Genomic DNA, 14378 nt, shown 5'->3' with positions numbered 1-14378 from the left:
ACCCGTGGGCTCAGGCAATCCACTCACCTCAGCCTCCCAAAGGCGCGGGATGACAGGCTGAGCTACCGAGCCCGGCGTGACTTACATTTTTATTCGCATCTCAAGAACCCAGGAGGGTCTTCTCCATCTGGCGTGAGGGGCACACACGTGTGTTCCGTCACCCTCCCCTGCTCCCCCCACTGGCCTCGCTGCCTGGCACTCCTTCCCTGCATAAGAGCCCGCCTTTCAGACGGGTGAACTGGAACCCAGAGCGCCTGAGCCACCTGCTGGAGGCTTTGCACAGAGCAGGGCTGACTCAGAGCCCAGCTTCCGCTGTAGCCTGCAGGCTTACCTACCTCCAAGCCCAAGCGCTGCTGCGGTCCCGGGATCCAGGCCCACCCAGACTTCAGCCCCCACGGAGGGCATGACCAATCAGGCTTCAAGGCGGTCCACAGCCAGTGCCTGCCATCTGGGTTCAAGCTTGGCACGGTGACCCCGCACGCGACACATGCTGGCCAGCGGACAAAGCACCTCGAGCCCAGGCCGCCGGCCAAGCCCGGCCAGAGGAGCTGACACACTGGGAAGAACCACGGGACGGAAGCTGCTGCGCATTTCAGCCCCTCCAGTACACGAGGAAGTTTTACAAGTGGGTCTCAGATGAAGACACTGATCTCTAGAACCTTCTACTAAAGCGGCACTTCTGAGGCCCAAGGCTGGTGGCTTGGGTCCCAGCTCTACGTGGCCTTGAAGTGAGAGCTGCCCTCCCAACGGAGTGCTCTCTTGGCGTCAGGAGAATACAAATCACAGAATTTGCCATCTTAACCCCTTTTAGGAGCATAGTCCAGTGGCATGAAGTGTGTTCACATGCTGAGCAACCATGAGCGCCGTCCGTCTCCAGAGCTTTTGCCCTCACCCAGAACAGAAGCCTCACTCTGTATTAAGTACTCAGTCTTTCTCCCAGCCCTGCCACCCCCTTTCTACTTTCAGTCTCTGTGAATTGACGAAAGTGGGATCTGACAATGTTTGTCTTGTGACAGACTTATTTCCCTAAAGCAATGCCCCCCAGGTCCGCCCATGCTGTGGCGTGTGTCAGCACATCTTTCCTTTGGAGGCTGAGTGATATTCCACTGTGTGTATGTGCCACATGGCGTCCATCCACTCTTCCATCAGAGGACACGTAGGGGTTTCCACCCTTGGCGACTGTGACGCCTGCTGCCGTGAACATGGCTGTGCACATATCTGTTGGCGTCCCTGCTTCCCCCTCCTGTGGGTCTGCGCCAAGCGGCAGCACTGCTGGGTCGCATGGGGGTTATATGTTCCGTTTCCAAGGTGTCGCCACGTGGCTTTCTCCAGTGGTTGCCTCATGGGATGCTCCTGCCAGCGGGTCCAAGGACTCCAAACTTCCAGTGTCCCCACCACACTGGTTTGGGCTCAGGACTTTCCCAGACCCTTCGTGAGGCCCAGTGGGCACCTACCCTGTGGCTGAGTGGGTTTTAACCCTGTCGTGTTCACGGACGTTCTTCCTGAGGCGGCTGGGCAGGGCCCCAGTGAGGCGTGTCCACGCTGATGCTGTTGCTCTCCCTCCCACAGTGGATGTCCCTGCAAGACCTTCTGTCCCAGCTGGGCCGGCCCTTCCGGGAGTATGAGCTGTGGGCCCTGTGCCTCGCCTGCCTCAGCGCGCTGCAGACACATCCCAAGCACCCAGGTGACCCGTCCCCTTTGCTGTCCTGCGTGTAACCAGACCCACCTGCGCCGAGGGACCCAGGGCAGCCGGGAGCAGTGTCCACACGGCTTGGCCATTCGGGGCCCCCGGGGGGCGTCTGCCCCCTGCGGCACTGAGGGAGCCAGGAAGGGGTGGGGAGAGGGTGGATGCAATCAAAGTGGGCCTCAAAACCAAGGACCCTGCTGTAAAGAGGAACAGGCACCACACCAGGGGTCCAGCCCACAGTTGTCAGCACAGTGATATTGTCCCCAAGGAGGTAAAAATTGACTTGGGAAGGTGTGGAAGACCCTCAGAGCTTGTACCAGTCTGTGGCCCAAAAGCTTGAACTTGCCAGCCAGCAGGACAGACGGACGGTCCCCCTGTGATATCAGAATGCCCGGGGGTGGTGAGGACAGTGCCTGTAAGAGCTGGGGGAGGGCCAAGAGGCACTGTGTAGCATTCCTTCGTGTGGGCCCACAGCCACCCCTCAGACCTTTGACCTGGGGCCAGACTGGCAACACACAGGGGAGCAGCTGGCCGGGGCCAGCCTCCTCAGACCCACTGCTCCTGGCACAGCTCCCTGCACACAGGCTGCCCAGCCCTCCTCTCTGTTCAGCTCCTGCTCACTCCCCGCCCGGTGTGTTGGATGCAGCCGCATAGTGACGCCGAGGCCGCATGGCCTAAGGGTGGAAGGGGCAACTCAGAGGGGCCTGGAGCTGTGGGGCAGACAGGGCACATCCCTGAGTGGGCGCGGGGGGAAGGGATGGAGAAGGGGAGGGACTGCCTGGCCCGCCCAAGAGGACGGGGATGCTGTGCCTGCTCCTGACCTTCCCTCCGTTGCAGCCTACCTATGCCTGGACTCCGTGCTGGTCGCCGAGGACGGGGCTGTGCTCTTCGGGCCACCTCCTGCCAACGGTGGGTATCAGGGTCCCTCTCGGGAGCCAAGTTCCAGCATCAGCTTATCGGGGATGACAGGAAAGCTAAGCCGGGGTTTCTCTCTTAGGCTCTTACAACTCATTCTTTCTGGCTCCGGAGGTGGCAGAGGAAAGACTGGTCACCGAAAAGGTAACTGGGCCCTCCCCACCTTCTTGAGGCCGCCTGTCCCCCCAGTCCTCGGGAGTGCCCGTGTCCCCCGTCTGTCCAGTGGCCTGGTCTTGGGACTCAAGGGAGTCACAGCAGGTCTCCAGCGCCTCGGCCCCACTTGGCCAGGCAGCCATGGGCAGTGTCCAGCCAGCCAGGCTGGGGCTATGACTGGGGCGTCCGGACAGGGCTCTGCCTGGACAGCTGTGGCCATGTGTCCTGCAGCCACCCTCCGGGCTCACGAGAAGCAAGGGCTAAACTTCCAGAAATATTTGCAAGATGCTTGTTAAACACCGCCACTAGTTAACATTAAATTACTCAAATTTTAAATGCAATTAAAGAAGTCGTTCCAAGCCAAAGTAGAACTCCCACTCTGGGCAGATGGAGACAGGCACTTCCCTGCTCCTCCCTCTGAGCCAGCTAAACACCCTGAATGAAATAAACACCCGAAGATCCGTGGAGGAGGAGAAGGCAGTGCCCTGAGTGCTCTAGGCCATCATTTTGCATCAGATATCAAGACATGGAGCTAAGGCCTGCAACGGGCAGAAACCAGTGGGCACAGACCAAAAAAAAGAGAAAGAAACCCCAACAAAGCCTGGTCTCTGCGAGCCAAGAGACCAGGAAGGAGTCGACATTAACTGCCCTACTCTAGTCGAATACCACAGAAAACACTGTGGTTCACTCAGGCCAACAGAAACTGAGCGTGGAACCTGGACTTGCCCTTGTGAGGCCAGGCACAGTGGCCCGTGCCTGTAATCCCAGCACTTTGCGGAGGCCAAGGTGGAAGGACTGCTGGAGCCCGAGAGATCAAGATCAGCCTAGACAACATAGCAAAACCTCATCTCTACAAAAAAATCAGAAAAGTTATCCAGGAGTGGTGGTGCGTGCCTATAGTTCCAGCTACTTGGGAGACTGAGGCAGAAGGACCGCCTGAACCCAGGAGGTCGAGACTGCTCTGATCTGTGATTGTACCACTGCATTCCAACCTGGATGACAGTGAGTTGACCCCAACTCAAAAACAAACAAACAAACAAACAAAAAAACGTGCCCAACGTCTGCCCCAGCCCCGGGTGGCATCGGAGGTGAAACAGGAACAAGGATTTTCATTCTCACCAAGCAGTTCCGAGGATCCGGCCCACGATGTCGGTGGAGACCGCCTGAGGAGTAACGAGGTAGCCCTCTAGCAATGTCAGAGCAGGCCTCGGGGGAACAGAAGTGAAGCCATCCCTACAAGGGTGTGAACAGAGGCACTCCCGCTCTCCAGCCAGGGTTCACGCCATACAGCAATGAGGAGAAGAAACTCACTCCTTGTGTGTCAGTGGGGTCACTGCCTGAACTTCTGTTCCCACCAGGAAATAACAAAGCTGTGTCCCCCTTCCTCTGCAGAGTGGCATAGGAGAAAGAAAAAGAAAAGTGGAGGTTGCAGATTGAGATAAGATCTAGAGTCATCTAACATGAAAATGTCCCAGTTTCTACTGAAGATCACTTGCCATACCAAGAACCAGGAAGATCTCACCCTGAATGAAAAGAGGCAACCGATAGGTGCCAGCCCTGACATGAACGAAATGTGAAAAATAAAAAGATTTTAAGGCAACCATCATAAAAACGCTTTAATAGACAATCAAAAACATGCTTGGGACAAATGAAAAATAGATAAACCTACAGATTTAAGAAGCTGGAAAAGCCCCAAATATAAATTCAAAGAAATCCACACCAAAACACATCATAGTCAAACCTCTGAATACTAAAGACTCTCCAAGAAAAAGAAGAAAAGAGAAGCAGCAGCTTACATACACACATAGAAGGGGAAAAACAGTTCAAATGGCTGCAGCCTTCTCATCAGAAGCCAGAGAGTCTAGGAGGACATGCACATTTTTCAAATTCTAAGAGAACTATAATCCAGAATTCTATATCCGGCAAAAATACCCTTCAGAGATTAAGAAAATATCAATATAGCCTCAGATTAAGGGAAACTAAGAATTTGTCACCCGCACATCTATTCTAAAATAATAGCTCATGGAAATTCTTTAAGCAGAAAAGAAAAAAATCAAAGAAGGAATATTAAAATATCAAGAAGGAAGAAAGAACATACTACGCAAAAAGATATGGGTAAATACAATAAAATTTTCTTTCTCTTCTTGAGCATTCTAAATTATGTTTGATGGTCAAGGTAAAATTTACAACAACTTGACATGGCTCTAAATGTATATAAAGGAGATATTTTAAATAATTATGTTATAAATGGGGAAAAGTGACAGGACATAAGTAAGGTTTCTACACCTCAAACTGGTAAATATTGACACCTGTTGACTGTGATAAGTTATGCATATATATAGAATAGTATTTAGAGCAACCACAAAAACAATAACTATACACTACACAAAGCGATCACTCAAAAATACTATCTATAAATGAAAATGGAATTCTTGTGTGTGTGTGTGTGTGTGTGTGTGTGTGTGTGTGTGTGTGTATGTCAGAGTCTAACTCTGTCCCCCAGGCTGGAGTGCAGTGGCATGCTCACGTCCAACACAGCCTTGACCTGCTGGGCTCAGACAATCCTTCTGCATCAGCCTTCCAGGTTCAATATATTTTGCGCACTGGTGTGCGCAACTATGCCCAGGCTAATTTTTTATATTATTGTAGAGATGAGGTCTCACCATGTTGCTCAGCTGGTCTTGGGCCCCTGAGTTCAGGCAGTTCTCTCGTCTCTGCCTCTCAAAGTGCTGGGATTATAGGCATGTGCCACCATGCCAAGCCAAAATGGACTTATAAAATGATGTTCAAGTAACCCGCAGGAAAGAAGGGGAAAAAAGCAGAGAAACTAAAAAACAGAACAAACAAAACAAAAAATAAGTGGCAGACTTAAGCTCTAACATATCAATTATTACATTAAATATAAATGATCTAAATATACTAATTAAAAGAAAGAGATTGACAGAGTGATTTTAAAAAATGACCCAACCATGTACTGTCTACAAGAAACTCACTTCAAACAAAATAAGTAGGTTGAAAGTAAAAAAGATTGGAAGAGATATATTATGCAAGCATAAATAAACCAGGAATGACTACGTTAATATCAGATCAAGTATACTTCAGAGCAAAGAAAATTATCAAAGACAAAGAGGGCATTCTATAACAGCAAAGGGCCAATACACCAAGAAGATGGCAATCCTAAATGTATATGCACCAAGTGACAGAGCTGTAGAATATGTGAAGCAAAACTGATAGAATTAAGGGAGAAAGAGACAAATTCATGATTATAATTGGAGACTTCAATATTTCTCTCTCAACAATTGATAGAACAATTAGGTTGCAAACCAGTAAAAATATAGAGGAACTCAACACCACCATCAACCATTAAGATCTAATCAACATTTAAAGAACACTTCATCCAACAAAAGCAGAATACACATTCTTTTCAAGTGCCAGTGAATATACATCAAGATAGACCATATCCTGTGCCATAACACAAACCTCAGCAAATTTAAAAGAATTTAAATCAGCCAGGCCCAGGCACAGTGGTGGCTCAAGCCTGTAGTCCCAGCACTTTGGGAGGCGGAGGTGAGAGGATTGCCTGAGCTCAGGGGATCGAGACCAGCCTGAGAAACATGGCAAGACCTCATCTCTAAATAAAAACAATAAAAACTAGCCAGGCGTGGAGGCACATGCCTGTGGTTCCAGCTACTTGGAAGGCTGAGGTGGAAGGATTGCCTGAGCCCAGCAAGTTGAGGCTGCGGGGGGCTGTGAGCATGCCACTGCACTCTAGCCTGGGTGACAGCGTGAGACTCCAACTCAAGATAAATAGATAGATAGATAGATAGATAGATAGATAGATAGATAGATAGATAGATAAATTTAAATCATACAGATGTGTTCTCTGACAACCGTAATAGAAAAATAAAAGGCAGTTGTTCCAAACACTTGGAAACTAAACAACGCATTTCTACATAATCAATATGTCACAGAGGAAGTCTCAAGGAAGCTTTTAAACTATATTGAACTTAGTGAAAGTGAAAATGCAGCACACATTGTATCAGGATTTTTTTGTGTCAGTGCCAATCGGCTGGCTGTGATATTGTACGACAGTTTTGCTAGCTGCTACTCTTCCAGAAACTAAGTACAGGGTACACAGGATCTCTCTGTGTTAATTTATACAACTGTATGTCAGTCTACAATTATCTCAAAATAAAGGCTTTATTTTTATTTAGTTAGTTATTTTTGGGTTGGAGTCTTGCCGCATCACTCAGCCTGAAGTGCAGTGGCACTCTCATGGCCACCCCAGCATCGACCTGCTGGACTCTGGAATTCCTTCTACCTCAGCCTTCCAAATAGCCGAAACTACAGGTGTGCGCTACCACACCCGGCTAATTTTTTTTTTTTTTTTTTTTGATTGTAGAGACAAGGCCTCACCCAGTTACCCTGGCTGGCCTCGAATCCCCGGGCTCAGGCAATGCACTCGCCTCGGCCTCCCAAAGTGCTGGGATTACAGGCTGAGCCACCAAGCCTGGCCAAAAGCTACTTGGAAAGCTGAGGCAGAAGGATCGCCAGAGCCCAGCAGGTCGAGGCTGTGGTGGCCGTGAGCGTGCCATTGTACTCCAGCTTGGGTGACAGAGTGAGACTCCAACTCAAAAAAAAAAAAAAAAGTTTAATAAGCACTCAAAACAAATAATTTCCTCTTGTTACATAGTCTACTATTATCTCTGCTCGTGAGGCTATCTGTGTGTCTGTCTGGATGGTAGAAACTAGGAAGGTGAGCCGCCCTGCCCTGCTTCCCAACTCCAAGATCATTGGCACCACATGGGTAGCTGGAGGTCAGCCATGCAGGAGTATTTACACCATGGAAACTGGCAGATGCTACAAATGAGTTGTTTTGTTGACTGTCTAGATTTAATGCAGCAATGGAGAAAATGTTAACACTGCATTGAACTTGAAAGTGTGTCCTGCCTGTAGCTGCTACGTTGTGTATATAGTACAAAAGCTTGAGGAAACACTTGTCCAGCAAAGACACTGCATAGAATGAAGCCTAGAATTCCAATGTGGGTCTTTCTTGTTTCACTTTCATCTTACTTATTGCTTCAATAATCATGAAAGTAAATGAACCTCAACCAACACTCATGTCAGAAGCAGTCATTCATTATAGGTTGACTGTGGATGCGCTGGGGAACAATCAATGAAAGTATTCAGTGAGAATCAATTGGCTCAGTGGGACTTACAGAAAATATTATATTAAATTGTGTGCGGCACATCCCTTATATCAGCAAAATTCCTGGTGAACTTCTGTGTGTAGCTAGAGGCGTGCACTGTTGCTCAGAGAGCCAGTTGTTACCATTTAGCAGCACAGCACGGGTTGGAGAGAGTCCCAGGAACTGAGTCCTTTCGGTGGTGAGCGAACCAGGTAGCTCTCAAAGTCCCAAGTTGCTGCCTTTGTGAGGTTGGAAGATGGAAAAGTCCAGCTGAGGCGTCTCACAGTTGACTGTTTAAAACCCAAACCGCAGCCGGGCTCGGTGGCCCAGCCTGTAATCCCGCGCCTTTGGGAGGCTGAGGTGAGTGGATTGCCTGAGCCCGCGGGTTAGAGACCCGCCTGGGCAGGCAAGACCTCATCTCTACCATAAATCAAAAAACACTAGCCGGGCGTGGTAGCGTGCACCTGTAGTTCCAGCTACTTGGAAGACTGAGGCGGAAGGATCGCCGGAGCCCAGCGGGTCGAGGCTGCGGTGGCCGGGAGCGGCCACTGCACTCCAGTCTGGGCGACAGAGTGAGACTCCAACTCAAAAATAAATAAATAAATAAAATAAACAAAACCCAAACAGCCGGGCTCAGTGGCTCAGCCTATAATCCCGTGCTTTGAGAGGCCGAGGTGAGTGGATTGCCTGAGCCCGCAGGTTCGAGACCCGCCTGGGCAACTTGGCGAGACCTCATCTCTACAATAAATCAAAAAATCAGCCGGGCATGGTAGCACGCGCCTGTAGTTCCAGCTACTTGGAAGGCTGAGGCGGAAGTATCGCCGGAGCCCAGCAGGTCGAGGCTGCGGTGACTGGGAGCAAACACTGCACTCCAGGCTGGGCGACAGAGTGAGACTCCAACTCAAAAAAAAAAAAAAAAACCAAACAGATGGCTTGAGCCCAGAAGTTTGAGAGAGCCTGAGCAACACGCGGCAAGACCATGTCTCTATTTTTAAAAAGTTAAAAATTAGCTAACCATGGTGGTGTGTACCTGTAGTCCCAGCTACTCGGGAGGCTGATGGGGGAGGACCAGGGACCTGGGTCCAGGCTGCAGTGAATTAGCCTGGATGACAGAGCAAGACCCTATCTTTAAAATAAAAAAAATAAAAAAAAAAAGCCAGGTGCAGTGACTCAGGCCTGTAATCCCAGCACTTTTGAGAGACCGAGGCAAGAGGATTGCCTGAGCTCAGGGGTTCAAGACCAGCCTTGACAACTTGGTGAGACCTCGTCTCTACAGTAAATCAAAAAACAAGCTGGGCGTGGTGGCTTGTGCCTGTAGTTCCAGCTACTCGGAAGGCCGAGACGGAAGGATCGCCGGAGCCCAGCAGGTTGAGGCTGCAGTGGCTGGGAGCGGCCACTGCACTCCAGTCTGGGCGACAGAGTGAGACTCCAACTCAAAAAAAAAAATTAACTCAGAATCAATGAGAGGATTAAACATGCAGATTTCTAGGCCGTGTCCCTGGGTTCTGATGGGGGGATCTGAGGTCTACCAGACTCGGAGGTGATGGGGAGTGTTGTGAGAAGAGCCACTCTGCAGGGGCTGGACCTGGGTATCCCTAGGGGTTCCCTGCGGGCGGGGCAGGTCTCCTGAGCACAGCAGCCGTGTGGTCCGGCTGGCAACGCCCCTGTTCTCTCTCCACTCCCGCCAGGCCTCCGTGTACTGTGTAGCTGCTGTCCTGTGGACTGCAGCCAAGTTCAGTGTCCCCCGTGACCGCAAGCTGGCCCTGCCGCGCAGGCTCAAGACCCTCCTCCTGGACATGGCCAGGCGCAGCGCCCCGGAGCGGCCATCCGCAGCTGAAGCCATCCAGGTAAGCACCCTGCTGCTGCGGCCCCATCTCACAGCCCGAGGACCTTGGGTGGCGACCACCATCGCGGAGCTGGGCCTGCAGGTCTTTGTTTCTGAGAAAAGTTGGCTGGGCCGCCGGGCAGGGAAGGGAGTGGGTTTCTTTTCAAGCTGTGTCCACGTGGGCAGGCAGTGTGGGGCCATTCCCCGTGGGGCATCCTGATTTCTCCAGTGTGTCCCAGAGGCCAGAAGGCGGGCAGGGTGTCTTAGGGCCCTGTGCTAACTCCTGCCTTTAGGGGAACAGAGAACGCACCACACCCGGACTTCCCTGCGTCACCTGCAGCCTCCAGCCACCTCTGAGGGTACCCCAGCCTTGCCCCTCCCTCCTCGAGGCGGGGTTCCAGCCATCCTCCTGCGGGGACTTAGGCCACACCCAGCAGGCGGACCAGATGACTGTTCCCTAGAAGCCCCACCTTTTGCTCCGGTGAGCAAGAGGATGCAGGACCTTCTGGAAGGAGAGCCACGTGGGAGGGGGCAGGAAGGAGCTGTGCAGGTGGGGACCTGGGTCCAACACTCTCTGCCCTGATGCTCTGTGATGTCGGACAGGTTGCTCAGCGCCTCAGAGTCTCTGGGGTCTCCTCTGCCGTGTGAGGGTGAGATTTAGTTACAACATTCATAAAGTGGTGAAAAGAGGCTTCATTTGGTAATCACAGGAAGTCTGCAGGCATGCCTGGGCCTTACAGAGGGAGAAAAGAGCAGGGAAGCAGAGTGCAGGGGCTCAGGTGCACATGACAGGGCTGGTCAGCATCCTCGCCACGAGGCTGTTGGGTCTGCCACCAACATCATCCAGTTTGGGCCTCTAGGCCCGGCTCGGTGGCTCAGCCTGTCATCCCAGCACTTTAAGAGGCCAAGGTGAGTGGATTGCCTGAGCCTGCGGGTTCGAGACCCACCCAGGGAACTTGGCGAGACCTCGTCTCTACAAAAAATCAAAAAATCAGCCGGGCGTGGTAGCATGCACCTGTAGTTCCGGCTATTCGGAAGGCTGAGGCAGAAGGATCGCCAGAGCCCAGCAGGTCAAGGCTGCGATGGCCGGGAGCGGCCACTGCACTCCAGTCTGGGCGACAGAGTGAGACTCCAACTCAAAGAAAAAAAGTTTGGGCTTCTGCCCCCTACAGAGCCTGGGGGACAAAGGCCACTAGCGAGCCCTTTCCAGGAAACGCCCTCAGAAAGGATGGTCAGGGCTTGTCAGGCATCTGCCAGAGCAAACAACATGTTCTTTTGACGGCCCTGAGGTTTTTCAGACAGAAACCGGATGCCATGGAGCTGGTGCGTCCTTCGCCAGACGTGTGGCCTCTCTCTTTTCCAGGTGTGTGGCAGTTACCTCCTCCAGCGAGGTATGGACAGCAGAAAGATTCTCGCCCACCTGCGGGTGTCCACCTGTAAGGTAGGACGGCATCCCCACAGCCAGAGCTGACCTTTTGCTCTGCCTTCTTCACTCCTGTCTCTGTAAACCCACTAGCTGGGTCCCACCCTGCAGCCGTGTTTCTGTGGACCACCCTGCTGTGGCATCTGCTCTCAGGTCCCGTATCTGGAGGGTTCTGCTGTTACCCTCAGTATCAGGCAGTGTCTGTTGGCCTCCTGGCCATGCTGTCCGGGACTGGCTGGATCAGGATCAGGGCCCAGGGCCCAGGGCCGGCAGATGGACACCACCCGCCCAGGGCACTGGACTCCCCAGCACACCTTGGGAGCTTGGGTCCTGGTCTCAGGTGATGCCATCACCTTCCTGATCCCCGGAACTGGTTGAAACCTTGTTGAATGGGCAGTAAAGGAGACCTTAACGGCTCCTCCCAAGCAAAACCACATCCACTGCAGACCCTAGGGGTGGCACCCATGCCAGGCTCCTCCCTGGCTTCACGGGGCATCTGTGAGGGGAGGGGATGCACTGTGGGTGGCACACGCTGGCAGAGCAGGTGTCCACTCCACCTCTGGAGCCTCTGCTGTTACCTGGTCCAGGGCCCTTGTCCTTTCTTCCCAGGTTTACCAGGAAGAAGAGGCCATCGGTCTCCAAAGCGCTTTCTCGGTGAAACCCTGCGTGGCATCTGCTCCAGAGCCCAGCCCAGGTGGGCTCCACCCCCCCGGCCACCCCTCGGCCCCTCCTGCCCCCGCGGCCCCCACAGCCCACACCACGGCTTCCCTCTCATCCGAACCGGACGGAGCGTGCCCAGAGCTCGGCCAGCCGGGCCCCAGACCTACCCCGAGTCTACCATCCACTGTCACTCTCCGCTCACGGGGAGCTCCGACCCTGGCTCCACGCCATGCCCCTCCTAAGCCAACCAGCAGCCCCTCCACATGGAGCCCACCAGCTCTTGGCACCCACCCCCCGCCTTCCCCTCAGTAGGTCTTTGGGATCCTCTCGGGGGCGGCCCGTCTTCCTGGCCCGTCCTCTCCGCCCCCCCAGACACCTGACACTCCCCACCTTCTGGCTCTGGCCCGGCACAAAGGCCCCGGTGACCTGGGGAAGCGCCCAGGCCCAGGGCAGGCGCGCCCGGGCCGCACACATGGCGGGGCGACGACAGCATGGCCTGGCCGGGCCTGCCACCCACGCCCACTCCGCTCACTACCTCTGTCCCCAGGCTTTGTGCCGGTCAGCAGCGACACCTGCCTCGTGGCCGTGCCCGGGCCCGTGCCCAGTCAGCCCTCCTGCCGTGAAGGAGCCACCCCGTTGCCGGCTGCCTTCACCTCTGAGGCCACCCACTTCAAGCCCATTGTCCTCGCACACGACGCCAGGTGAGTGTCCCCCACTCCGGAGCCAGCGGGTTCCACGCACCGGCGGCTCCTCCTGAGAGCGTCCCTTCTCTCTCTCTGCAGTGACCAGCTGGCCCTGAGCTTGGGACCAGCAGAGAAGCTCAAGGACAGGCGCCGTCAGCCAGACAGGGAAAGTGAGAGGACGTCCTCCCCCGAGGCCTGCGCCGTGGCCTCCAGCCTGAAGTCGCCTGACCAGCCAGTGCCTCATCCAGGGCCACAGGGAGCAGACCCAGAGCTTCTCAGGGAGTCAGTGCCACGAGGCTCAGCCCAGGGGTGCTTCGGCCTGCCACCCCCGGCCCCAGAGAGCCAGCTGAAGGGGGCATCACGGGCGACTCCCAGCTCTCCTACTCCCACCTCACCCCGGAAGGCCTCAGCACTGTCCCTGGAGCGAGGGCCAGATGGGCCGACCCCACCTGGAGTCAATTCTGGGGGCCCCGAGCCCACCTCAGCCCTCCGAGGCCCACACCACCCGCCCAAGCCGCCCCGGAGCAAGTCCTCGGAGCATGCAGGCCAGAAACCAGAGAGCCCCCAGTCCGCCTCCCAGGGCCCCTCCCTGGCCAGATTGCGTCCAGACAGTCCCAGGGGTACCCCAGTTGAACAGCACGGTGACCAGACCCCAGACTGTGTCCCTGAGAGTCCCCAACCGGCAGACCGAAGGCCGTGTCCATCCGTCACAGACACCTCACCACTCCCAAAGAGGACAGCCTGCCCGTCGCTGCAGGAGGCCACGCGCCTCATCCAGGAGGAGTTTGCCTTCGATGGCTACCTGGACAATGGGCTGGAGGCCCTGATCATGGGTAGGTGGGGGCCTCCCCAGAGAAACCTCAGGACCGGGGAAGGGTTGCAGGGCTGGGGCAAGACACAGCCCTTCTGAGGCGGTCAGTTGGAGGGGCGTTCCGGACAACCCCACCCTCGGCCCCACCTGCCACCCAGCCCTCCCCGGCTCCTGAGACCAGCCTCATCCATTTTTTTTTGAGTTGGAGTCTCACTCTGTCGCCCAGACTGGAGTGCAGTGGCCGCTCCCGGCCACCGCAGCCTCGATCTGCTGGGATCCTGCGATCCTTCTGCCTCAGCCTTCCAAGCAGCTGGAACTACAAGCACATACTACCACGCCCAGCTAGTTTTTGATTTATTGTAGAGATGAGGTCTCATCAAGTTGCCCGGGCGGGTCTCAAACCCGCGGGCTCAGGCAATCCATTCACCTCAGCCTCCCAAAGCGCTGGGATGACAGGCTGAGCCACCAAGCCCGACTCCATTTTATCAATCAAGTAACCCAGAAAAAGCGGTTTTGCCCACCATTTATCTGTCCCTATCATTTTGCAAAACCAGGGGAGTATATTTTCGCCTTGAAAGACCTCACCTTTGCCACTTTCTGTGGTGCCATTTCTGAGAAGTTCTGTGACCTCTACTGGGATGAGAAGCTGCTACAGAATCTCTTTGAAGTGGTGAATGGGCGGGCTTCGCCCTCCCAGAGGTAAGTACCCCCAGTCCGCATGGCCAGGCCTTGTCAGCCTTGCATCCCTGCCCACCCCCCAGTGCCACTGCAGGGTAAGCGCCACTGTCTGGACTCCTGAGTCCCACCACCTCCTGCCGTCCCTCAGCATCCACCTTGCCACCTCCTCCGGGGTGGCCACGCACCAGGAACAGGATGGGTGGGGGAGTTTCCACAGTCCCTCTCCTTGGGCCTGAGGCCCACTCACAGCGTGTTCACTGGACACCAGGCTCCTTCTGGAAGGCAGAAAGAGCTTGTGGGAGCCGGGCTCGGTGGCTCAGCCTGTAATCCCGCGCCTTTGGGAGGCTGAGGTGA

At 54.3% G+C, this 14378-nt stretch overlaps 1 protein-coding gene across 5 annotated transcripts in view; it reads left to right on the top strand.

Moving 5' to 3' along the window:
- Window positions 1-14378, top strand: part of KNDC1 (kinase non-catalytic C-lobe domain containing 1) — a 57774-nt gene that overhangs the window by 21629 nt on the left and 21767 nt on the right. For all 5 annotated transcript variants that reach the window (XM_008049586.2, XM_008049585.2, XM_008049582.2 and 2 more), the window contains 9 exons: window positions 1570-1684; window positions 2525-2596; window positions 2685-2746; window positions 9633-9791; window positions 11133-11210; window positions 11802-11886; window positions 12400-12553; window positions 12635-13368; window positions 13901-14045. In XM_008049586.2, coding sequence (XP_008047777.1) covers window positions 1570-1684; window positions 2525-2596; window positions 2685-2746; window positions 9633-9791; window positions 11133-11210; window positions 11802-11886; window positions 12400-12553; window positions 12635-13368; window positions 13901-14045 — 1604 coding nt within the window. The remainder of the gene's footprint in view (window positions 1-1569; window positions 1685-2524; window positions 2597-2684; window positions 2747-9632; window positions 9792-11132; window positions 11211-11801; window positions 11887-12399; window positions 12554-12634; window positions 13369-13900; window positions 14046-14378) is intronic.

Source organism: Carlito syrichta, unplaced genomic scaffold, assembly GCF_000164805.1.
Source record: "Carlito syrichta isolate Samal-C Ts95f unplaced genomic scaffold, Tarsius_syrichta-2.0.1 Scaffold135794, whole genome shotgun sequence".
Lineage (NCBI taxonomy): Eukaryota > Metazoa > Chordata > Mammalia > Primates > Tarsiidae > Carlito > Carlito syrichta.
Note: the sequence above shows the minus strand (reverse complement) of the source record. Positions and strands in the feature narration are given on the sequence as shown.